This window comes from Sesamum indicum, linkage group LG5, assembly GCF_000512975.1.
Source record: "Sesamum indicum cultivar Zhongzhi No. 13 linkage group LG5, S_indicum_v1.0, whole genome shotgun sequence".
NCBI classification, from domain to species: Eukaryota; Viridiplantae; Streptophyta; class Magnoliopsida; order Lamiales; family Pedaliaceae; genus Sesamum; species Sesamum indicum.
The window spans coordinates 14,456,851-14,481,790 of record NC_026149.1 but is presented as its reverse complement, the minus strand read 5'-3'; the positions used below and the strand labels follow the sequence as shown (position 1 = coordinate 14,481,790).

Genomic DNA, 24,940 nt, shown 5'->3' with positions numbered 1-24,940 from the left:
GTTTTTAGGGACGCATCCGGCCTTTCCGTTAACACCTCCAAATCGTGCATTTTTACGGTAGGCATTCGGAATGAAGAACTTGATGAAATCCTTGCTAGGACAGCGTTTGTGAGAGGTGAGATGCCAATCCGATACCTTGGCATCCCATTAGCGGCACAACGACTTTCAGTCAACAACTACTCACCGCTTGTGGACCAAATTGCCAAATGCATTTCGAAGTGGAAGTCGAAATCATTATCTTACGCAGGCCGACTGGAACTCGTCCGTTCGGTTATTCAGGGCGTGGAGTGTTTCTGGCTCCAAGTTTTTCCTCTTCCAGCGGTGGTCATCGAGAAAATTCACCGTCTTTGTAGGAATTTCCTATGGAATTCTAGGAGGGCGCCGGTCGCTTGGGAGGAAATCTGCCATCCCAAGGAAGAAGGGGACTCGGTATTCCGCACATACAGTCTTGGAACGTGGCTCTACTTGCTCGTGTATTATGGAACATTCACCGCAAGGCAGACACGTTGTGGGTACAGTGGGTCAACGGTGTCTACCTCAGAGATGCATCAATCTGGGACTGGGAACCGAAGAAGGGGGATTCTCCACTCCTTCAACGGCTTACCGAAATCCGCAACAGGATGATCACCGAATTTGGGTCTTCAGAGGCAGCGATTGAGCAGATGACGAGATGGTCCACCCTAAAGGGACTCCAGACGTCGAAAGCCTATGAGTACTTCAGGCCAAAACTTGCGAGGCAGCCTTGGAAAGCAGCTATTTGGAAGGCTTTCATCCCGCCGAAGTACTCGTTCATCATGTGGCTTGGTCTGCGCAACAGATTGGCTACACGGGACAGACTCGAGTTCCTCCATGAGGAGGACTTATGTTCACTTTGCATCAACACCAAGGAATCGGCCAAACACCATTTCTTTGAGTGCCCGTTTAGCAACTATGTTTGGTCACATATCCGAGTATGGCTTGGGATCAACCGACGTATGTCCACCTTGCACAGTGCGGTGAAATGGCTCAAGAAGGAGAAAACCGGATCCTCCGTTCATAACAAAGCACGACACCTAGCTTTGTCATGCACAGTCTACACCCTTTGGCGGCATCGTAACGAATTCATATTTGAGGGTGCAGTACCCAATCCCAAGGGCCTTATTATTTCCATGAAGATCACTGTCTATAGGCTCCTCTTGTCACTTTTCCCGCACGGTTTAATTGCTCTTTAAACTTTAGTGTGGGTCATTTTGTATCTCTCCGGGTATGCCCGGAGTACCTTGTAAATATTACTGGATGAATGAAAACTTACAATTCACCCAAAAAAAAACTTACAATTATCTTTAGTTGATTTATTAAAATGCATAAAGCACAAAGTTCGTATGAACATTTATGAGAATTTGTCATCTCGGACATATGTAAAACTCAAATTTATTATGAACTTTAATTTATAACTTAATTATTAGCCAATTAATTTTGGGGTCAGCATATATAACTTAAAAATTATGGTAAGTCAATATTATCTGTCATGACCAATAATATTGTGACATGCTACAGAAACATGGATTGTTCCTTATATGACAAATGACCATGGCTTAAAACCATGGTGAATAACTATTTTCTACCATAGTCAAATGAAATCAATGTGGAAACTTAAATTTTGACTACGACTAATCAATATTTGCCATGATTTAAGCTTTGGCTAAAATATTTTTTTTCATAATTCTTAATTATGGTTAATGTTATGGTCTCGCCTGCAAAAATAATAACTACCCATCGTTGAGCAACTGTGGTTTTATTGGTATTGATGTTGTGTAAAAAATAACAAATATAATAACATAATAAAACATTAATTATTTTATTTATGTTTAAATATAATGAGAATAATTACAATCCTCGGTATGCCACAAGTTTATTACTAGTGCAAGAGTTGTCTCATTACATAGAAAATCCAACCTCTCAAATGAGCTAAGGAATGGAGGTATATATACTATTATTTTATTAAAGGCAAGTAGTGGAGTTTTATGATTGGCTGTTGTACCTTTGCACCGCGTTAAATATGATAGGGATTAAAGGTAATTTTAATTTTCTAATTTTAGACAATTTTCATTTTAGTCCCGTAACTTACTAAGGTTGACATATATCCCTCGTATAAATTGTTTGTTTGTTAACACCCTCCCACAAATACACACATATATAATTGCAAATTTTATTAGAAAACGTGAAATTATAAATGAAATGAAGGTGTCATTAACTTAGTCCAATCTATCTATATTATCTCTTCCTCTTAATATATATATATATATATATATATATATTAGGCATAAATATATATCAACATGGGTAGGAACATATATTTGTAACTTGAATTGCATGGAAAAAAAATTAATAATTAATACATAACGCAAATAAAGGAAAGCAATCAGTTAGCCCTCTGCAATTATTTTTCGAATCCCCTTTCTAACATACGCTGCATACTTGATCCCAAAGGGTAGGTAGGCAACTACCCCTTCCAATGCCTTTCCAATTTTCTTCTTTTAGGGGTTTTTCTTCTGTTCTTTCTTATTTTTTCTCTTATTGGTTGATTTTGGCTTGTTGGACCGATTGCATTTTCAATCCAAATATACTTCTTAGCCCTCTGCAGGAGCATATTAAAGGTTGTTGGAGGCTTGCCGGTGATTGATTCTTGAAACTTTTTCTTGTGCAAATTTTGTTGGAGGATGTTAGCAAACAGCTCGTGATTTATATGAGGGGATCTCTATCACTGGTTCCCAAAACCTGTATGCATATTATCTTATTCCTTCTTCCCATTGAACTACTATGAACAGGTATGGTGTAGCCTTCGGGTATTTCTTGTTGATTGAAAAGTGATGCAAAATCATTATGACAGCTTCTCATAGCTCTCAATAGTATGTGCAGACAGCTGGTTGAACCACGCCATGGATTTTCCTGCTAATATAGTGCAAAAGACTTTGCAGTATCCAACATCACTTAGGTTTAGCAAGTTTGCCTTGGCTACTAACTTGTCGAAGTGGTCCTTTGAGTCTCCTGTGCTACTTTGTTCACTTAGGTTTGGGATACGAACTCCTTGGCAAAGAGCTTTTGCTAGTATCGTCATTCAGAAATAGCTCTTTCTGGTAAGGGTGATGGCCAAATGTGAAAGGGGGTTTATGCAAAGCAGTTTTGGGAAACCCTACCCAGCTCGCCTAGTTGATTCGCTCAAACAGTTGATTGAGCCACAAAGTGGGCCTGGTGAAACACAAAACCAAATGGAGAGTAAAATCGTTTTTTTTTTAAAAGAATCGAATGACCCAAGAGGTCCAATCAGGAACCCGCTTGAACCAGACCTAGGTCAGTCCAACTAGTTGGGTTGTAAAGTGGCATAAACTGAGCATAAAAGTCTCTAATTTTTTATTCTATCTTTGTCAACTAAACACTCCAAACTCAATACTCTCTCCCTTTCTCCCTCTCCTCTCCCTCTGAATTTCTATTTCTCTCATTCTCGCTTTCTCTATTCCTTAACCTTGTCACTTCTTTAGTTGCTGACTGGCAATACAACACCATAACACAGTTACTCTCTTTCACTCTTCTTCCTTGCTTGTTGATAAATCAGTTTGGAACTTTGGTACGATTGTAGAGCAATCAAGGTTTGAGGAAATTGGTGAAATTTTATCATTGGGCTTTGGTGAATTTGTATGGACTAGCAGAAATAATAATACAAATTATCTGATAACACTTTAAATGGCATAAATAATGTTAAATTGTTGAAGCTCGCTGTTCATCGAAACTTTTTCATATAGGTGTGATACTTGATCGGTTGAACTTTTGAAGAATAGTTTTAAGAGGTTGAGGATTATATGCAGATTCCTTACTAGTAATTCTATGAATTATCATGTATATACAGTATGCACAATTACACACAGACACAACACACTATTTCTGAATTGTTTATTCGATTTGTGATTTAAAAATCTCTTTCTTAATTTTTATTTCTTTTGCCTAACTTAGCAAATTAATATATTAGTCTTATTATAGTATTATTAGTTAAATTTAATAGTTCTTTTTTACTACAGAAACAAAATGTCTTCTTTTTTTTTTTTGGGTGAAATGGAAGTTTCATTCACTCAAGAATATTTACAGTGTACTCCAGGCATACCCGGAGAGATACAAAAGCCCACGCTAAAGATTAAGAAACAATCAAATCGTGTGGGAAAAGCGTCCAAAGGATCCTATACAATGTAACCTTGACTAAATTAATAAGCCTATCGGGACAGGCCGTTGAGCCCTCGAAGATGACGTCGTTGCGCTGCCTCCAAAATGTGTACACCGTGCATGCCAAAGCGAGGTGACGCGCTTTGTTCTGCACGGAGGAACCTATTTTCTCCTTCTTATGCCACTTGACCGCACTTTGAAGGGTTGACATAGTTCGGTTAATGCCAAGCCACTATCGGATGCGTGACCAAACGAAGTTGCTGAACGAGCACTCAAAGAAAAGGTGCTTGGCCGATTCCTTGGTGTTGATGCATAGTGAGCACAAATCCTCCTCTTGGAGGAACCCAAGTATGTCCCTCGTAGCTAGTCTACCGCGCAAGCCAAGCCACAAGATAAATGAGTACTTCGACGGGATAAAAGCCTTCCAAATAGCCGCTTTCCAAGGCTGCCTTGCAAGTTTCGGCCTGAAGTACCCATAAGCTTTCAACGTTTGGAGACCATTTACGCTAGACCATCTCGTCATTTGTTCAATCGCTGCCTCTGAAGATCCAAATTCAGTGACCACCCTGTTGCGGATTTCGGCAAGCCGTTGAAGGAGTGGAGAATCCCCCTTCTTCGGTTGCCAGTCCCAGATTGATGCATCTCTAAGGTAGACACCGTTGACCCACTACACCCACAACGTGTCTGCCTTGCGATGGATGTTCCATAATACACGAGCAAGTAGAGCCACGTTCCAAAACTGTATGTGCCGAATACAGACTCCACCTTCTTCCTTGGGATGGCAGATTTCCTCCCAAGCGACCGGTGCTCTCCTAGAGTTCCATAGAAAACTCCTGCAAAGTCGGTAGATTTTCTCGATGACCGCCGCTGGAAGTGGGAAAACTTGGAGCCAGTAGCACTCCACCCCCTGAATAACTGAGCGAATAAGTTCCAATCGGCCTGCATAAGATAAGAATTTGCCCGTCCACTTCGAAATGCAGTTGGCAATTTGATCCACAAGCGGTGAGTAGTTGGTGACCGAAAGCCGCTGTGTCGCTAGTGGAATGCCAAGGTATCTGACCGGCATCTCACCTCTCGCAAATTTCGTCCGAGCGAGAATCCCGTCAAGCTCCTCATTTTGAATGCCTGCTGTGAAAATGCTTGACTTAGAGGTATTGACGGTGAGGCCGGATGTGTCCCTGAACTCTTGGAGACATTCCATCAAGATGTGGATAGATGGAAGGTCGCCACAGGAGAAAAGCATGAGGTCGTCGGCAAAGAGGAGGTGCGTCATTTTCAACTTCTCGCACTTGGGGTGAAAGTTGAAGTCCAAAGTAGATGTTTTCCTCTTGACCAGTCGGGAGAAATATTCCATGCTAAGAAGGAAGAGGGTCGGCGATATCGGGTCACCTTGCCTTAGGCCTTTCTTCCCCGAAAAAAACCCGTGAAGGGAGCCGTTCAAAGCCACTGAAAAAGAAGAATTGCAAACGCATTCCATAGTCCAAACTATAAACAGTGGGGGAAAACCATACCCGTGAAGCACTCGAGCGAGAATTGTTCATGAGACCGAATCGAACGCCTTGCGTAGATCCACGTTGATAGTACATCGAGGTGAAATCCGCTTCCTCGAGTACTGTTGCACCATTTCTTGGGCCAAGAAGATATTGTCTATGATATTACGGCCTCCAACAAACGCAGCTTGGTATCGGTCAATCAAGTGCTCCAAAGCGGGCGCGAGCCGGTCCGAGATGATTTTCGTGATGGCCTTATAGATGACATTGCAGCACGAAATCGACCGGTAATCCGCAACAGAGGTGGAATGATTTGATTTCGGCACAAGGGTAATGATGGTGTGGTTGAGTTGCCGTAGCATTCGCCCACTCCTAAAGAAATCCAAGACGGCCCTGCAAACTTGATCACCCACAATGTTCCATGCTTTCTTGAAAAAGCACGAGGAATATCCATCTGGACCGGGAGCCTTGTTGTCACTAATATGGAAGATGGCCTCCTTGACCTCCAACGGCGTGACTGCCCGACAAAGGTCCGCGGTATGCTCGGGGGAGATTATGGGGCCCCATTCAAACACACCATCATCGACAGGGAGGGTGTGAGCCTCGGTGCCCAACAGTGATGTAGTAATCAACGAACTCTTGGGCAATGTCCTCGGAAGCAGTGATAACAGTCCCATCCGCCCTAGTGACTGCCCCGATGGAATTCCTAGTGGTATTCCTCTTCACCATGTCGTGGAAGAACTTGGTGTTGCGGTCCCCCTCTTTAAGATAATGGATCTTGGCCTTCTGGTAGAAGAAGTGCCGTTCGGCCTCGGCAAGAAAAACGGCCTTCTTCCTAAGATCACCTAAAGAGTCCCGTAGCGCCACATCTCCCGGATTGGATTCAAGTTGATTCTGAGCAACTTGCAGGGTAAGTTCAGCCTCTTTGGCCCTGGCGGAGATGTGGTTGTAGTGTTGTATGTTGAATGCCTTAAGCGCGCCTTTAAGTGCTTTCAGTCTCCTACAAAGGCTGAATTGCGGCGTTCCCTCCATGCTCAAATTCCATCTAGCTTCGACAGTAGCTAAGAAATCCAGATGATCTGCCCACATATTGAAAAAGCGAAATGGTTTTGGCTTAGTTGGTGCAGGATCAAAAATAGAAACAATACCCGGAGAGTGGTCAGAAAGGCATCCCGGTGGATTGAAATGGGCACTGCAATGCAAACTGGCCTCGAGCCATTCATTGTTCTAAAGGACCCGGTCGAGCTTGCACCATACGGGGTTGCTTTCATTGTTGGAATACCATGTGTAGTAGCAGCCCGTAGTGGGAATGTCGAGTAATCCAAGTGTTGTACAGCAGTCCACAAAATCCTTAAGCTCATACCAAGTTGGGGCCACTCCAAGCTGCTTCTCGTCGGGAGATTTAATACAGTTGAAATCACCCATAATAAGCCATGGCCCATACTCAGTGATTGACCCAAATCAGAAAGTTTCTCCCACATGCTCCTTCTATTAACAACAGAATAAAGACCATATGTAAATAAAATATAGAAGGAGAGTTGAGAGAGCTTATTCGTGGCTCGGCAGTGAATCACTTGGGGCGATATGTCCACCGGATGTATGTTAATGATTGCCGGGTCCCAAACCAGAAGGATGAGTCTGCCGGCGATGGTGTCAAAATTGTTGGCTTGGCACCACCCCGGGAATGAGCGGTTGAGAATCTTCTGGATGGATGACGCTGCAAGCTTTGTCTCCAAAATGCCCAAGAGGCAAAGCCGATTATTCTTAATGAGGTGGGCGACCCCATTGTGTTTGAGAGGTCGGTTAAAGCCCCTCACATTCCAAAAACCGATCTTCATGGTGATAGAGGGGGAGATTCCCCTCCTGCCTGCTTTTCCGGATGGCTATAAGTCCCTACAATCCCATCAGTTTTTATCCTCGGCATATCATATTGAGTGGCCGTCGGGGAGTCGGTGGATGAGCTTCCTGAATAAGTTGGTGAAGGAACCACTTTATCTTTAAGCTTGAGTGGTTGTGGTGCCTTCATGTTTAGCCGTCCCTATTCCACCTTGCCGGCCGGTGGAGAAGTCGGTCGCTGTGCCTCCATTGTCGGCTTAGCTACAGTAGCTGTGGCTTTGCCCTTGTTCATCTTATTCACGACCGTCCATTCACCAGGCTTGGTCTTTGCTGCCTCTGCAGGCTTAACAGGTGCAGCAACGGGGGTGGCAGCGGCCGGGACGGCTGCGGGGGGAACGGCCGATAGACCTTGGCAAGTCTCTTGCAAGTGCCCAAATCTGTTGCAGGCTGTACAAAACTTGGGGGTGAATTCGTAAACCACCGGCTGTTTCTGAGTTATGCCATTTGGCATAACAAACTCCACTTGCTCGATTAGCTTTTTTGATGCATCCACTTCAACCAGGATTCTGGCGTACGAGACTCGTTCCATTTTCATCGTGAGGGAATCCATGACAATGGGGGTGCCAATCCTGGAGCCAATCTTCCCTAGAGCATTCGGATGCCAACACTCAAGGGGCAGCGATGGAAGTGTGGCCCAAACCGGCATAAGGCTGATATCATCTTCTTTAAATTCAAAGCAATCCGGCATGTGCTTCAAAAGTAGGGGCCGTCCATACACGAAATAGGGACCACCGGCTAGTACTCGCTGCCTATCTTCCTCACGGGCAAAACGAAAGATTAACCACCCACTCTCATGCTGCTGGAAGCTTGCTCCCCAAGAGTGAGAAAGCGTTCGGATTACTTTCAGTCCGGGGAACGTAGCCGACGAGGCAGAATCCCAATTTAGCCCGGACATCAAGTAGGTCATCGGACCCCAACGTGAGGGAGCCATCATCCACCGCAAATTTTATGAGCTTATGTTTATCGGTTAGCTTGCGGTTGGCGCTGAAAAGACCCGCAAAAGAGACCGATTTCTTTCCGGCATTCTCAGTCACCGGTAGTTTTTCCTCCGGTCGGTTGTTGGTTGCGCTTGCTGCAACATTTTTTGTGGCGTGGGAGGGAGTGGCTTCCATGTCAGAAATGAATTTATTGAAAGCCAAAAAACTGACCTTGCCGGCAGCGGTGGTGGTGCTCTGTTTGGTGGCCGGTTTGATGGCAGCAGTTTGCACGGGCTCGTCGGCCGTCGGTGGCTGGCCGGCAGTGGAAGTTTCAGCATGTTGCTTTGCCTTCTTTGACTTAGCCATTACAGAATTTCCAAAAAAAAAATGGAATGAGTAGCAGTGGTAGCAGCAGTGGCAGTCTGCTGCAGGCCCAAAAATGGAAAGTTGTGCAGGCAGGCAGCAGGCAACAGGCAACAGGTAGGGAAGCTGCAGTCTGCACAGCTTGTTTGCAGATTCTGCAACACCCAAATACAGAAATCCCTCACCTACCTCCTGTAGGCTGCTCTTGGCCGGAAAAGATGGAGAAGAACGGCCAGCAACAACAGGTAGATGTTGATGCAGTAAAATGACGGCGAAACAGAAAGTTTTTTTCAGCAGAACACTCTCCAAACAGCAAGGAACGTGATGCAACTGCTTGGAGAGGGAAAACACGGCTGGTTTAGCTTCAAGCGAATGGGAGAGGCTTACCAGGCGGCAAAACGACCTCAAAACCTCAAAAACAATCGGTAGAAACGACGAGCACCACAAGGGGAGGATTTTGGTCGGAGCAAACCTCGCAGAAACATGAAGGAAAGTCGAAAAAGAGCGATCCAAGGTGAGGCACTCTAGAGAGAGAACTTTCTAGAGAGAGAAATCTCTTAACCTCACTACTACTGAGAGCTCTTTCTTAGAACCAAAATGTCTTTGATAAGACAAAATATGGATACAAGTAATTCCACTCCTATCTCTACTCCATCATAAAGGGCAAGACAAATATAATGTGGAATAACGTTGTTGAAAGACTAATTGATGGAAAGAAAGCAATTTGTTTCGTGTATTGTGGAAAGGTGTCAATAGGTGGTGGCATAAATAGAATAGAACAACATTTGTAAGGAAGTAAGGAAAGATTAGAGTATATACTAAAGTGCCTTCGGACGTGAGATTTAAGATGGTGCTATCTTTAAGGAGATTGTTGAAAAGAAAAAAGAAAGATAAGAAAACTATGTTACTAATAATCCCTATCGTTCTCATGCCATAGAAAGGGATAACATTGCCAAATATGATGATATGAAAAAAATAGAAAGACAAGAAATCAGGAGAGAAAGTGCACAACCTGGTGTAGGAAAAGGAAAAACACATATTAGCTACAAGCAATCAAGCAAAGTTGGTGACCGTTTTTGCTCCAAGAACTACCCTAGGATCTCAACCTACTATAAAAAGTGTCCTTGTAAGTCAGGAAGCAGTTAAAAAAACTCATATGAAAATAGCCAAATTCTTCTATGATACATGCATTTTATTAATGATTGCAATTCTAGATACTTTCAACGTATGTATGATGGTGCACTTGCAATAGAGCCAGGGTATAAAGTTCCCACTTACTATGAACTTCGGCTTTCTCTCTTGAAGATGCCAAGAAGGAAGTTCAATTGTTGATAACATTAGGAGTATTTGGGCACAATGTGGATGAACAATTATTGTGATGGTTGGACCGATAATAGTGATCGAATATTGATTAATTTTCTTATATATTGTCCTCATGAAAAAAATTTCTGAAAATCTGTTGATGCTTCTGATATTGTGAAAGACGCACGAGCACTTTTTTAACTTATGTCAAGAAGTTATTGAGTGGGTTGGTCCAACTAATGTGGTACATATGTTCATCGATCATGGAGTTAACTATGTCACAGCGGGACAAAAGATACAAGATCATTATAAATCTATTAGTTGGTCTCCTTGTGTTGCTCATTGCTTGAATTTGATTATTAAAGATATAGCAAAATTAGATCATGTTGTTGAAGTTGTGAGTAAAGCATCTCAAGTTACTAGATTTGTACATAATTATATATTGGTTGCCTTAGTTGAGAAAAAGAAAGGATTGGACATAAATACTTTGTCCACGTGAGACAGGGGTTGGTAATACTTTTACTGTGCTGTATAATGTTTATCATCACATGCATGATTTGAAGGCTTTAATTACTTGTAAAAAGTTTGTTGATATTCAAAACGCGCAAGAGAGAAGAAGACAAAAGAAGTTATTGCAATTGTGTTGGATAATTGTTAGAATCTATAAGTCTTTGGTGCGCCTTTTAAAAAAAGCCTTCAATAGGATGTGTATGAAGGGATATATCGACCAAGCAACGGTAGTTAAGGAATTCCATACATGCTGCAACTTATTGGTTTAATCCAGCTTTTCAATATGATCAAACATTATTTTGCCAAAATCAGAGGTCATGAATGGCCTTTACAAGAAATCACCACCAAATGAATAGGTAGCAAGTCAAAGTTGTTACATGAGACTAGCTAGATTGTTTCGAGATAGATTAGAGAATTTTGGACAAAAACTTGCTCTTCAGACTAGCAAGAATACTGAACCTGGTAATCTCTCTTTTTTTTTCGCTCTATCTAAGTTAATTATTTTTTTCTTTTATTTTTGATTGATTATTTATACATTATTTTTTCACATAGACGAATGGTGGAAATTGTTTGGTGGAAGTGCACCAAATCTTCAACAATTGACAATTCGAATTCTTGGCCAAACAAGTACCTTATGAGGATGTGAGAGAAACTGGAGTGTTTTTTAATGCATACACACAAAAAAGAGGATCTAATTGGAGTATCAAAGGCTAAATGATTTGGTTTATATTCACTATAACTTGAAGTTGAAAAATAGGTAACAATATTAGATCATTAAATTTTTATGATGCTTCTTTTTTCATTATGTAATTGCCAAGTTTGATATTCTAACTTTATAAAAATTTTAGGTGGTTTATGAAAGCTGAAAGTTATGATCCTATCGATTATGAAAGTATTGATAAAGTAGATTTTTGGATTGGTGATGATGAGGAAGAGCCATTTCTCAATTATGAAGACATTGACAAAAAGTTTTATGTACAATTAGATCCTCTAGGAATGGAAAGGCAACATCATCATTGTCGAGAAGGTTTGCATACATTATTTATGAGAAAATGAGTGTTAAAGTATAAGAAATATTTTAAAATTGACACGTTACACTCATTTGTTATATAAATACAGATGGAGCTGATTGTATTAAAGATATTGAGGATGTAGAGAATCTGGAGATTGATAATTGTTAAAAATTTTTGTGGCCCATCACCAAATTTAAGGTAGGCCCCAGGCCCATCATCCTATCTCACTTAGATGGCTTCTTTATTACCAAATCTGCTAGACCCATTTAAACTAACCCAACCTAAGGACCCTACCCAACCCAGCTCACCAACCTAACCCGACCTGGTCCCTTAAAAACCCCTAAACCTACCCTGAAATGGACTCCACCACCCAAATCCTCCTCCTTCTACTGTATATCTACCGTATAAATTCCCCCTTTTGATCTAAAAATACATAAAAATCTTTGAAGCAAAAATAACCAAGTGTTTTCTTGAGATTTTTGTGATATTACTAAGTGGTTGGTCGATATTCCTAAGTGGTTGATTCTTTGTGAATGATCCTAGGGATTTTCTTGGTGAAAATTTTGGAGCAACCGTGAGAGTGGTTGCCAGCCTTTTGTGGCCGCGTCTTGCCTCTCCGGATCTCGGCTCTCTGAGTTGTTCTACTGCTTTCTTTACTTTTATTGTAATATTATTTCATTATTGTATAATTCTTTTGTAAAGTGGTCTGTATTATTAAGTGTTTGAAAAACCCACAAAAATCTATAATAGTTGAAATAGGATTTTTTCTTGGGCTTCTCCTGAAGGGATAAATTCCCAGCAATGATGATATAGACTTTTCAGCATTTGAGAAATTTAACCTGGGGAACAACTTGCACGATGTTTCCGTTAGAGTTCGAGAGGGTAGTAGCAATTCTTATGGCGGTTTTCTTTAAAATTGTGCATGGTTAAGAAGCAACTAAAGAAAATGTATTGTGCATGGTTATCTTTTTATGATTTGGATATTAGAATAATTAGTTTGCTAAGTTCAATTAGTGTTGGACGCTTATCAACTTTTTGATGTTTTGAAACTTGTATTTCGGGTTTGGCTTGACTTTATGTTTTCAAACTTGTATTTTGGGTGTGGCTTGACTTTTATTATTTGAATTTTCTGTAATTTTTGTGCTACATTTGTTGTATTAGACTATTACATCTCTATTTTGTGTTATTTAATTATATGCATATATGTTATTGAAAATATTAATTGCAAAGAGAAAAATACTTAAAAGATAAGATTTTTAAGTATATTTATATTATTTAATATTTAAAGTTAATTTTTATATATTTTATAATTATTTTAACATATATATATATAATATATATATATAACGTCATTGGTTCGACCAATTGGACCAATAGTTGAACTAGTGACCCGTGGCCCACTAAATATTTCAATTTGATAATCGGTTCAAATTTTAAAACACTGGCGCAAAGGGCTTTCTCTTTGATTTTGTGGGGCCAGCTCCTTACGCACTTCACTTGTTTCATTTATTTGCTCTTCCCTAGCTCTCATCTTATTGCGGCGACGTATTGCTGTGCGTGAAGCCTGGCTACTACCCCCTCATTTTTCCACTAATATGTCTTGGGGGTTGTCCTCTATCTATTCATTATCCTCATGTACCAAGGGGATACCTCCTCCTCAGCAAGGAGAATGGCCAAGACTTGAACTATACTGACTCTTTCAGCATCACAAGAGGAGGCATCTGTATTATCTTTTGAAGTGCCTCTTAGGGCATTTGGACCATGGGGGATTGAATGCTGGAGGTGGTAAATCACTTGCTTCCGCCCCCAACTCCTACCGTTTTCTCCACTCCTGGGGTGGATCCGTCCCTAACTCCTGCCTCTGCCTCTACTCCTGGTATAGATCGTAATTGATGTTTCCAATGGGGAGAGTCCCTCCCTCACGACGTTGTTGTCCTTCTTGTCCGGCATCCTCATTCTCCCCAACATCTCTTGCTCTAAATCGTGTTTGCATTCTCAATGGAAGGCAATTGAAGTTGTGTAAAATTAGCGAACACATAGCATAATAAAATATTAATTTTTATTTATGTTTGAATATAATAGAAAGGAAAAAATGTAAGCAACCCCTTGTGATATTGCAAATGAGTAAATTACCCCTTATGAAAAAAGAAATAGTGATTTATCTCCCTATATTTTTTAAAATACAACAGTTTACTCCCCTATGATTTTTAAAATGAAGCAATTTACCTCGAAAATAAATTATTATATTTTTTTCATTAATGATAATGTGCTTATTTTCAATATCACGAAAATAAATTACTATATATTGCTATTCTATCAAAGACAACCACGATTTTGTTATTTTAACAATAATAATTAATTATAACAAAAAAAAAATGTTATTTCTCCTAATCACACTAGAAATTATTTTGAGTATTTTTATAAATCTACCTTAAAAATGATCATTTTAGTTATATGGTTACGCCAATGATTTCAAATAGTCATTTTCCTAAAGTTTTTGGCTTTTTAAAAGGAGCAAGATTCGGTTAAAATAATAAGAATTCAGTACTATTGAATGACAAATGTCAATGCACTATAATAAAAACAATAATAACAGTAATAAATATATATGATATTATTGAAAGTTATTACTAATAATATATATATAAATTGATATTAATTTTTGGGAAAACAACATTTCTCGTCCTATAATTTAAGGCCTTTTCACTTTTAGTCCAATTGGTTCCAAATTCTCACTTTTAGTCCCATAACTTCTAAAAGAATAGCATTTTTGGTCCCATGACACATTTTCATTAAATATTTTAATGAAAAATAGCACGTGGCGTATAGAGCCTCTACACTTTTGGTCCCATATATTTTTAGATTTGCACTTTTGGTCCTATAACTTTCTTTTTGGTTCGATATACTTAATGGCCACGCAACCTATTCCGTTAAACATCTAGCGAAAAGGTGTCATGGGACCAAAAGTGCTACTTTTTTAAAGTTATGGGACCAAAAGTGAGAATTTTGTAAGTAATGTGATCAAAAGTGGAAAGCTATAAGTTACAGGACGAAAAATATTATTTTTCCTTAATTTTCTTTTTGTTAAATACAAGTTTAAACATTAGATGATGATAACAAATATATCTAAATTAATAATTATTAATAATTAGTGAAGTATGTAAAATGACAATCAACAACAACATATATACACTCACAATTCTAATTGTCATCATTCATTCCCCACTGTAAGAATTTTATACACTATATTTTTTTCATTAATTATTAATAAATGATAAATTTTATTAAAATTTTAAAGGTTGGTATTCGGACAAACATATAAATTCTTGTTCTATAATAATACTAAAAGATTGGAATAATATTCATTTTGTAATTATCAATTAATGGTCAATTTTGGAGTGTCAATTGATAGGATCTTAAGTAGACCCATTATGTATTAAAATTCAATCCAAATCCAACCAAGGAACAGACTGAGCCCAAGCCTGATTGTCCTAATCTTGAACCCTTAGTCATAATCATACCAGCCCATTGCCCCTAAAACCCTAGCATAAGATGGAGAAAGCCTAGCTCGTGAATCAGAAGTAGAAACCCGTCTGTATATGTGCCTGTGCGTGTACGTGTACATATATATCTGTGACTCTCTCTCTCTCTCTCTCTCTCTCTCTATATATATATATATATATATACGAGAACACATTCTGCATTCAACACTCTGTGGTGGATGCTTATGTAGTGTTTGATGAAATGCCCACGCTCACAGTTTCTTGTTATATTTCTCTTGGTTTCTCTTTTCTATACTTTCTTGGGGTTTTCCGTTGTGGGTATGTCTTTTGGTAGCTTGTTTGCTGAAGGTTGTTTTACTTAATATATATATGAATGTGTGCAGTGATGATGCAAATTATGTGGACTAGAGTTTCTGATCTAGTAGTTGAAGACTAACCCTTGGCTGTCTGAGCACACACCACTTACCCCTACTTCCTGTCCTTTCTTCTACCTAAGAAGCAGCCCTTTTCAGATTTCCTTTACTTGATCACTTTGATGCAATGTTATTTTCAAGTTACTCGTTATGTTTTGGGTTATGCTTTTTCGAATCGTATTGGGCTTGTGATGAGAAGAAAATTATCTTAGCGGATTTCAGTGAGATAACTATATCAATGATCTGATTGTTACACACACTGAAGCCCACTTCATTTTATTTGATTAAACTTGAATGTTATTTCTGTGTTTTGTTATTTTTGTATGCAATGATGAGATGAGGCACCACTGGGAGATTTCAGGGTAGTGGGTTAAGGTCTTGTGCTTCTTTGATCCTGTCTTTCTTGGATGGTTTCAAGTGAAATATGTTGCTTCTTGGTTGTGAACTCCCTCTATTAATGGGTGAGGGATTGTTCATGCTCCTAAGCATATATTTAACATGTCAGTTTTAGACAGCGTGCTGTCGACTTTATTGCATCGTTCTACCTTTCTGATGCAACATTCCACAACCCCTATCCTTACATTTAATAGGGGTTGGCGATGCCTCTCATATAAATTTTGTATCTACATCATAGTATTATAGGGTTAAATGCAATTTACCTTGTGATATATAAAATGAGCAAATATCCCCTATAAATAAAGAATTAGTCAATTACCGTTTTAAAAAATTAAATGATTTATATGTGCTTCAATCACCAATAGTCTCATGTGGACATGAATCCACATGGGCCGCATGAAAATTTTCTTGGGTTTAATGTAATTTAAACAATTTGATATTTTAAATGAGTAAATTCTTTTTTATAGAAAATAAAAAGAATACTAAATTGTTTGTATATTTTTTTTTTAAAATAGAGCAATTTATCTTCCTATTTAAGTAGATAATTATATTATTTTAAAAAATGCAGAAAATTATTTTGCTATTTTATTTTTTATAGAATAGTAATTTGCAATATCACAGTGATTGCATGCATCTTTGCCAAACTTTCTTTTAAATTCACCGTAGCTGGTAGACCATGTGGCTATAAATTCATACAGGTGGCATCGATTTTTCCTTTTCTAATTGATGAAAATTTGTGTATAATATAATGGCTGATAACTCATGTGGATAAAATTGATGGAAGAACATCAAAATTCTTGCATAAGCCACATGGGTTTGAGTTTATATGGGCGGCGTCAATATTTTTCATTATATTTTGGATTGAAAATTGGATGTCAGGCAACAAGTGAGAGCATGATCATGTGTAATCCAATAACTGAATAATTCATGTGGTAGAGTGCTACATTTGCCCTGCCACCCCCTTCATGGTAGAGTGCTACACTTTTTTATCTTTCTATATTTTAAAAAATACAGTCGAACGAAATTTACTTGAGAATAAATGTTTTTACCCGAATAATCTGTCTAGCTCTATGCAAGTTATACAGAAAGAGATGGGAATGGAAAACCAAAACATACTTGGAAAATCGTCGCGAGGAGAAGAGATGGGAGGGAGTGTTCAGTTGCATGTCCCATCTTGAAGAGGGCGAATGGCACTAACGAGACCTTCGCCAATTAGGATATGTGTTTGGGCTATGTTTCCTCGATTTTACATTGTAGCATTCTGCCTAATGGTGTTTCTCTAGCTAAATATTTATTGGAAAGATTTCACTGGAGACGGAATTTCACTATGAACGATGATGTCCTAAGGTAACGAATTCTGTAAGATCGAGTTTCATTTTTCAAGAAGTATAGCACAGAATGCATTCTGCTGTTTTATCCTTGACTGTTAATCGTACATGTTTCTGAAGAACTTGAAACGCCCTCATCACAACTTACCATACATAATTTACAAATGCTATATGCCTGGCGAATTTGATCATAGTAACTCAGTCGGTCATATAAAATGATCAAAGAATTAAATTTTGCATTTTAAATCTATGTGGATCGATTTTGATGACAAGCAAAAGGGGGTGTGAACATGAAAATCCTGATGCCCCCACATAGCAAAATAATCTATATAGCCTCTAATTAATTTCAACACTGAAAAAAAAAAATAAAAACGACCAATATATGCACCTCAAAATATCTCTGTGCAGCTAAAGAACAGAGATTCATAGGTTCACTTCCAAACCATCGTATCCACCAGTCCTATGAATTCCTTACTAACATTTCCAGCTAAGTAGCTTTATGTACCGTTATTTTGCCTCACCTTGTCATTACCTTGTAAAAAAAGTTGTTTGGGAAAAAAGAAGAGAAGCCAACATTGACAGGAGGACATTATCCTGCATTGCTAAAAGAAATCATCTCTTCAGTTCTCTGATATTCTTCGATTGTGGATAACCAGGCTTTTCTATGATAGACTTGGGAATTCAATGATCAATCGATAAGATTTTGTTTTTGAAAGGCACAAGACATTATTTCCTGCTGGAGAGATAAAGACCAGATATGATGGCAACCCCTGCAACTGTAACTCCAATAGTAGCAAGAATCTTGCGCACTGGAACAGTATCCTTTTGGGATGGTATGGTAAGAAGTTGCTTCACCTGTAAGAGTATATAAACATCAACACATGAAACTTGCAATATGGATGCAATGGCTGCGAGTATTTTAAGAATAGACAACCGCTGCTTGAAAAAGCAATTATGATTCGATTACGGGTTTGCTGGTCTTAAAATATACAGCGCATATGTTAACCAAGTTTATTTGGACTAAATGCATTTCAACTCCCCATTCTCGAGTCCTGAGAGTGACGCTATCGTGTAATTCAAGAAAGTGACGCTATCAGCTTCGTTTAAAACTTGACCATGATACTTCAAAATAACCAAATCTTCGTGAGGAATAACATAAAATCCTTACCTCAACAGGCTGTTTCCAGTACTTTTGGATTCCTGGTAGGTGCCCCTTCCCCACAACAGCTACCACTGAATTATACTCTCTGGCAGTCCTTAACAATGTGGCCGACATATATCTAAACAAAACGAATTTAAAATAAGCAACTAAATACAATAAGGATGAGAAGTCTAGAATAAAAGACAAAAAAGTTTAAAGAATTAATCATAACTGAAGCTAAAGCTGCTAAATAAATAACAGGAGTAAACTTCAAACAGATGCACCATGACAACTGCACAACTATAAACCTTTTGTACACGGGGGTCACTGAATATTAGAAAGAAATCAAAATTAGTAAATGTCATATCGTGTCAACCAAGGAACTTCAATATATGAGTTGGAGAAGATGACCATGGGCTTGCAGATGGAAAGAGATGGAACAAAGGACCATATCAAGAAAGAGAGGGATACAATGGAAAAGATGAGCAGAATTTGAAAGCAAACACATATAAACATGTTGAGAGTAGATTCAGCAATTCCTGGGTGCTATAATCTGCCAAAGAAACAAACAAGAATAAGAGGGGCTAAAAGATGTATCACCAAGGCGAGTTTAGAATGATCCCCTACCCATCCCCTGCTCCCATGCATATTACCCTCCACAAGACTGAACTTCCATTGATGTCACTAAGGAGAATGTGAGTGTGCGCGCATAAAAGAAAGGGAGAACGAGAGATGTTATCCTGGAGAAGCATAATGAATTTGGACAGAGTAAGAAACGAAGAAAAATAACCTCATGAAAGACATGTCTCAAGAAGCAGCTGAAAGAACAGGAATGATGTGATCTCATTCTACTACTAACCATGTCTTGGGACCATTATAAATAGGAGAGATTTCATCACATCATGCTTCAAGAATGCTCTTGCCACCTATGGAGAAGCCTAGGATGAAAATGAGATGGCCATCTTAGTGAGTTCCACTGATGTTACTAAGGAGAATGTGTTTATGCACGCGTAAAAGACAGGAAGAAAGAGAATCTTATCCTGGAAAAACATAATGAATTTTGGACACACTAAGAAACAAAGAAAAATAACCTCATGAAAGTACGTGTCACTAGAGCAGCTGAAAGAACAGGAATGATTGGATCAATTATTCCAATACTAACCAGGTCTTCGGACCATTATAAATAAGAGAGGTTTCATGAATCATGCTTCAAGAATACACTTGCCACCTATGGAGAAGTCTAGGATGAAAATAAGATGACCATCTCAGAAGTTCTCTTCATTTACTTCATCTCTGCATCGAGAGAAGTAAGCCTGCTCAAGCCGAAGGACACACCTATCTTTCGACATGCATGGGCCAATGCTATAAGCTTTTATGAGTGCTACGACAAACTTGATTGTGAGATCCAACGGCAAAAGAAGCTATATAGATGCATGGTTGGCTTCAGCTCACTGCACTAATTTTTCCAGTCATCTATTTAGAAATATCAAATACATATATAAGTTTCAGGTGTTGCCTGTAATATCCTCACTATTCTTACATCATGCATAAGCTTATCCAAGAAGTAAGAAGTTACCCAAGTTCAACAATGACATAGTAAACATTCCAACAGCAGTCACCATGAGAGTAATTCATCTAAGTGCATGTGACTGAAGAGTGGAGCTAAATAACTTGCCTTGCTTCAAGCACTCAAACAAAATAAGCTAAAATGATAAGTGAAGAATAAACTCAATATAAGAACACTAACTGATCACGCTCATGCACAAGGGTTTCCATAAGAGTCGGAAACTGCTTGCTCATCTCCTGAATTACAAGAGTCAACATGTCAATGTCATCCATTTCCTTCAGCTGCACAAAGGCCCAAAAAACCTATTATTGCTCCAGTAACATCAAAAGACCTGAGTGCGTCGAAGATAAAGCAGATAAGATCTCTCTGACAAGGTAAGGAAGTATACCGTTTTAGTGAGGGCTTCAGGACTTGGCAAGAAAACTGCTTGAAACATTAAGGAATACAATAATTTTGTTTTGTGCCAAAGAGGCATTTTAGCCCATGTTCTACGCAATGTAATCTGCAAAGTTGACCAAAAACTCAAGTTAGAAAGGCAGCACAGTAAATCGCTATATAACTTATTCATGTGATACTAAATTGGAATGCAGACAAGGGAAGAATGAAGGTAGTATAAGAATACAAATGAAAACTTCTTCAAAATTTAAACTTAACAGAGATTCTCTTAACTTCTCAAAATTTAAACTTTAAAGAGATTCTCTCCTAAGGGCAAGAGAAAGGAATGATGCAATTTTTCAGTGCTTAATTAAGTGAAAAAATAATTAAAGTATGGACATTGAAGCTAGATGCATCACAAAGACAGATGACAAAGCTAATTTGGTAATAAAAGATTGAAAAAACATAATATGGTTAACATGGGCATCAAATGCATTTGCAATATGGAAAAGAAGTAAAATAGTCACATCAATCCGTCTTCCAGGAAAAGGGAAGCTAAGCAGCAACGTATTTATTCCAAAGATCATCACAAGTAACCAAGGATTTCTGTTATATGGTTAGGTGAATAAACACCAACTGAACTAGCTTACTTGGACAGGTCGATCACCAAGTATAACTTTAGCCCCATATTTCGTTGCTTCTTCATATGCCACACGAAACTCTGCCCCAGGCAGAACTTCAAGCTTACTAGCAACCTAGTGAAAGCCAGATTGCAAATGAGACAATCCAGTTGTAAAATTCGTTTGAAATATTTATTCAAGAAGCCCCAAGAAAGCTTAGATTGTAAGACAACCAGCAAAGCTGCCAAAACAGTCATACCTTCGCAAGAAACCAGCTGTAAAGTATCCCAAAAGGATTGTGATTTTTCTTCCACATCTCCACCATTTCTCCAATGGTTGGCACCTGCTCAACCAAGCTTACTCATCAGTTCAATCTCCAAATTCCAACTCAAGAACATGTTGAAGTTACATAAGTGAGAGTGAAACAAAATCTTGTGTAAGGAACATCAGCACACAGTTTTCAGAGCATGAAATGGTTAGCGATAACATACTTTCTGAATAAATACCCTTACACAATGTGTAGCAAGAATAGAAAAGCTTTTTGCCTGTTGCTTTAACCGTTTTAAGGTTTATAAGGAAGAAGCTGAAGGTCCTTAAGCATATATGGTTACGATGAAAAAACCATCTACGGTTACCCTATGATCTAAAGAGCAAAATAGATGTCAATGGTCTCATATCTGAGTCAATCAATGTAATTTCCAAACCATAAATGATTTCCCAAAAAACAACCTAGATATTGAAATTAGTTGATTCCTTTTGTTGCCACCTCCCACTTCCCAATCCCCACCTGGACAAAATCTCACATACTTCAAGACTTTAAATTTTTAATTCAGCTTAAGGGAAACTAGAAAGCACGGAAGCATATGGGATGCTAAGAAGCTAGTACCTTCTACCATGGAGTACACAAGAAATTACTTCTTACACAAGCGCAAAGATAGAATGCACTTGAGGAACAATGCTCCAGTTGTAACATGCTGAGTCTTATAGCTTGTACAAAAGTTATAAGGTTTAGTTAGAGCACTCAGAATTCTAATCAAGGTGTACTATTGTCATATGGGTAATAACTTGATTAGAAGTACAAAAGCAACGAATAACTAGTGAGATTTAAAATCAGTGAAGCGCATGTAATCCTATGATAGACTGTGAACACTTTATTAGAACTTGACGGGAGGAAACACGAAAATTTTTAAATCCCCTTAGAAAGAAAAAGCTATAGCAAATCTTCCACTATGAATCATCTGATGTCAGAAAATACTTTTAAACTTTAAACAACTTAAGTACATTAATATCATAACAAATGACAGGATTCATGTAGCAAGACATCTCCAGGTAATACATTGCCCTTCTTTTGCTTTTAACCCTTCCGTACATGGTGCATCATGATGAAGATGAGGCTGTCATATAAAGAGTACGAAACATATTGTATGATTCACAATCTTCAATTATGAGCATCTGATGTTGGAATATACTTTTAAATTTAAACAACTAGAATGCAATTAGACACACAATAAATGACAGGATTCATGCAGCAACACATCTCCATGTAAACTTGTGGAGTTATGATACTGGAATATTTTGCTTTTCTTTCGCTTTCACCCTTTTGGGCAATTGTGGATAATGATGAAGACAAGGTTGTCATATAATGGATAGGAAGCTCCAAACCCCAGCATGACAACTAGCCAAAGGATTTCATGGAATACACTTGGAACACTAGTTTCCCTGAGGCAAGTAATATGAGCAAAATTGGCGGGGGTAAAAGAAGGAAAGTCGAGCAAGCAGAATGGTTGTAAGCTAACAGCAACTATGGCAGACATTTGCTATTAATCAAGAGTGGTGTTTTAAATTCCACGGTTATGGAGCAAATCTTGGAAGGACCTCCCTGTCTTGTGATTGATATTGCACTTTCTAACCATCAATTAAACGCCTTTAATTTCCATATATAAGATTTAAGAATTCTACATTTACAAATTAACAGATATCATGTAGGTGGTTTCAATTTTTTCCCCAACCACTGGCCCTCAAAAAACCACCAAAGCTAGCATTCACATCCAGTATCCTGGATTCTAAACTGATTTTATGAAGTATCACTTTTACTTAGAACCAAAAAGTTTACAAGAACAGGAAGCATCGATGCTCTTGTCAAATTGATATCCTACAACCAAAGTTCTACAGATGTTGAACTTTTACATCTAGAAGCAACCAAGAAACGAGAAGAATTAGTGGCCCTATGGCTACAATTCCGCCGTTTGCCTCTACTCATTGCTAAAATTAACTTGATATCAGAAGTTCCATCCAAAAGGAAACAAATGTAAAGAATATTCTGAGTATACCTTCAAATTTTGGGGCGTAAGAACAGCAATACGACCGGAGCATAATTCCAAGAAAACAACCTGCGGTGAAAAGATGCTATAATATTTGCAGCATTTGAATGAAAAAGAGATAAATGGATAGATGATGGCCCAAAGAAATCACCTACAGTACAGTAAAAAGAGTACTAGCATATCATACTTCAATCTATCGAGCAAGTATTCCAATTTTCAAAAGAGAAGCACCTGCGGTTTCAAGAAATCAATAACTGCTTGTACTTCTCTGCAAGACTCCTACAAATCGAAAAACAAATAAAATAAGCACTCATATATTAATCCCAACGCCTACTAATTTCCATTATTAAGAACCTCACGGTAACGCAGTCCAATAAAAACCAACAAAACATGAGCAATTGAAAACAAAAATATACAAACAATAATCAAATTACCGTAGAAACGTGAGCGGTCCCGACCAAGTAGACATCACACTCGCCCCCCTCGGCAGCCGAGTCGCAGGTGAGCTTCACCGTACTTCTTGAAAACTCCGGAGGCAAAACTTTCCTCTCATGAAAACTGTTACCATCATTTCCTTCATTTCCACCCTCATTTTCAGAAAAATTCTCAGAATTTTCGCCGGAGATCTGATCTCCTTCCGGTACGTGCACAAAATCATCGATTCCGGTGGTCGCCGCGGGAGACGAGGGGTCCATCACGCGGCGGCGACGAGAGTGTACAGAAGCAGGAGATCCGAACGGCGGACTGAGGCGGAGGAAGCGTTTCGGGTTGGTGATTTTGGGGCTAGCGGTTAAGAGAACCAGGCAGTGCTGTGCCGAGTTGAGACGGCTCAGTCGGTGCATGTGTGGTGGTTTTGGATTTTAGGATGAGCAAGTAAACAAAAATCCATTTGCGGATTTAGGGGGCGTTTGGCGGCTCATTTACTTTTTTATTTTTATAATAATAATAATAATAAGAATAATAGAAATTAAAAATTAATTGATTAACAAAAATAAGGTAACTCATAGACCTTGTCCACGACTTTAAAAAAATTAAATTAATGGGAAGTCGTGTTCATATCCAACGATTCCATGTTGTGGATGCAATCCATGACTTCAATTATTTAAATAGTAGATTGCATTCACGAATCCGGTTAATTTATTTATTTATATTATTTTAAAAAAATTATTATTATTAGCTATTAATTAATAATTATAAATTTAAAATATTTTACTAATTGTTATCAATAATAAAGTTATAAATGTTATAATCATTACAAAGGGTCGATCCCACAATTGCGTCGGTGACATTAACGTGCAACCGACTTAATTATGTTGCAGAAACTTAACTGTTCACAATCATGATATGGACTACATGATGGAAATGGAATTAGGGAAATGTTATATCCTGGCACATATGGTTGATTAATGTCAAATTTAAGGCCAAGATCAATATGTGAAGGATAAACTTTTGTTGACATGGTATGTATGGAGCTTATTGAAATCAATTATCTTATTGTGGAGGTTGAGGCACAAGTGATTTTAAAGTATATACACATAGCAGGACCAGCTATATCATCCCCAGCATTATCACGTTCAATTCTTCGCCTATAGGA

The 24,940-nt window shown here is 38.5% G+C and overlaps 2 protein-coding genes across 2 annotated transcripts; both read right to left on the bottom strand.

Moving 5' to 3' along the window:
* Positions 4,711–7,106, bottom strand: LOC105162756. The gene is made up of 5 exons (XM_011080877.1): positions 6,964–7,106; positions 6,408–6,873; positions 5,776–6,319; positions 5,252–5,637; positions 4,711–5,130 (listed from the first exon to the last, which is right to left on the bottom strand). Exons 1-5 carry the CDS (start codon positions 7,104–7,106, stop codon positions 4,711–4,713), a joined length of 1,959 nt encoding a protein of 652 aa, XP_011079179.1.
* On the bottom strand, positions 17,682–24,238 carry LOC105162641 (traB domain-containing protein). Its single transcript, XM_011080723.2, has 9 exons — positions 23,781–24,238; positions 23,578–23,625; positions 23,356–23,415; positions 21,285–21,368; positions 21,056–21,160; positions 20,419–20,532; positions 20,211–20,311; positions 18,491–18,602; positions 17,682–18,177 (listed from the first exon to the last, which is right to left on the bottom strand). Exons 1-9 carry the CDS (start codon positions 24,186–24,188, stop codon positions 18,049–18,051), a joined length of 1,161 nt encoding a protein of 386 aa, XP_011079025.1. The 5' UTR covers positions 24,189–24,238; the 3' UTR covers positions 17,682–18,048.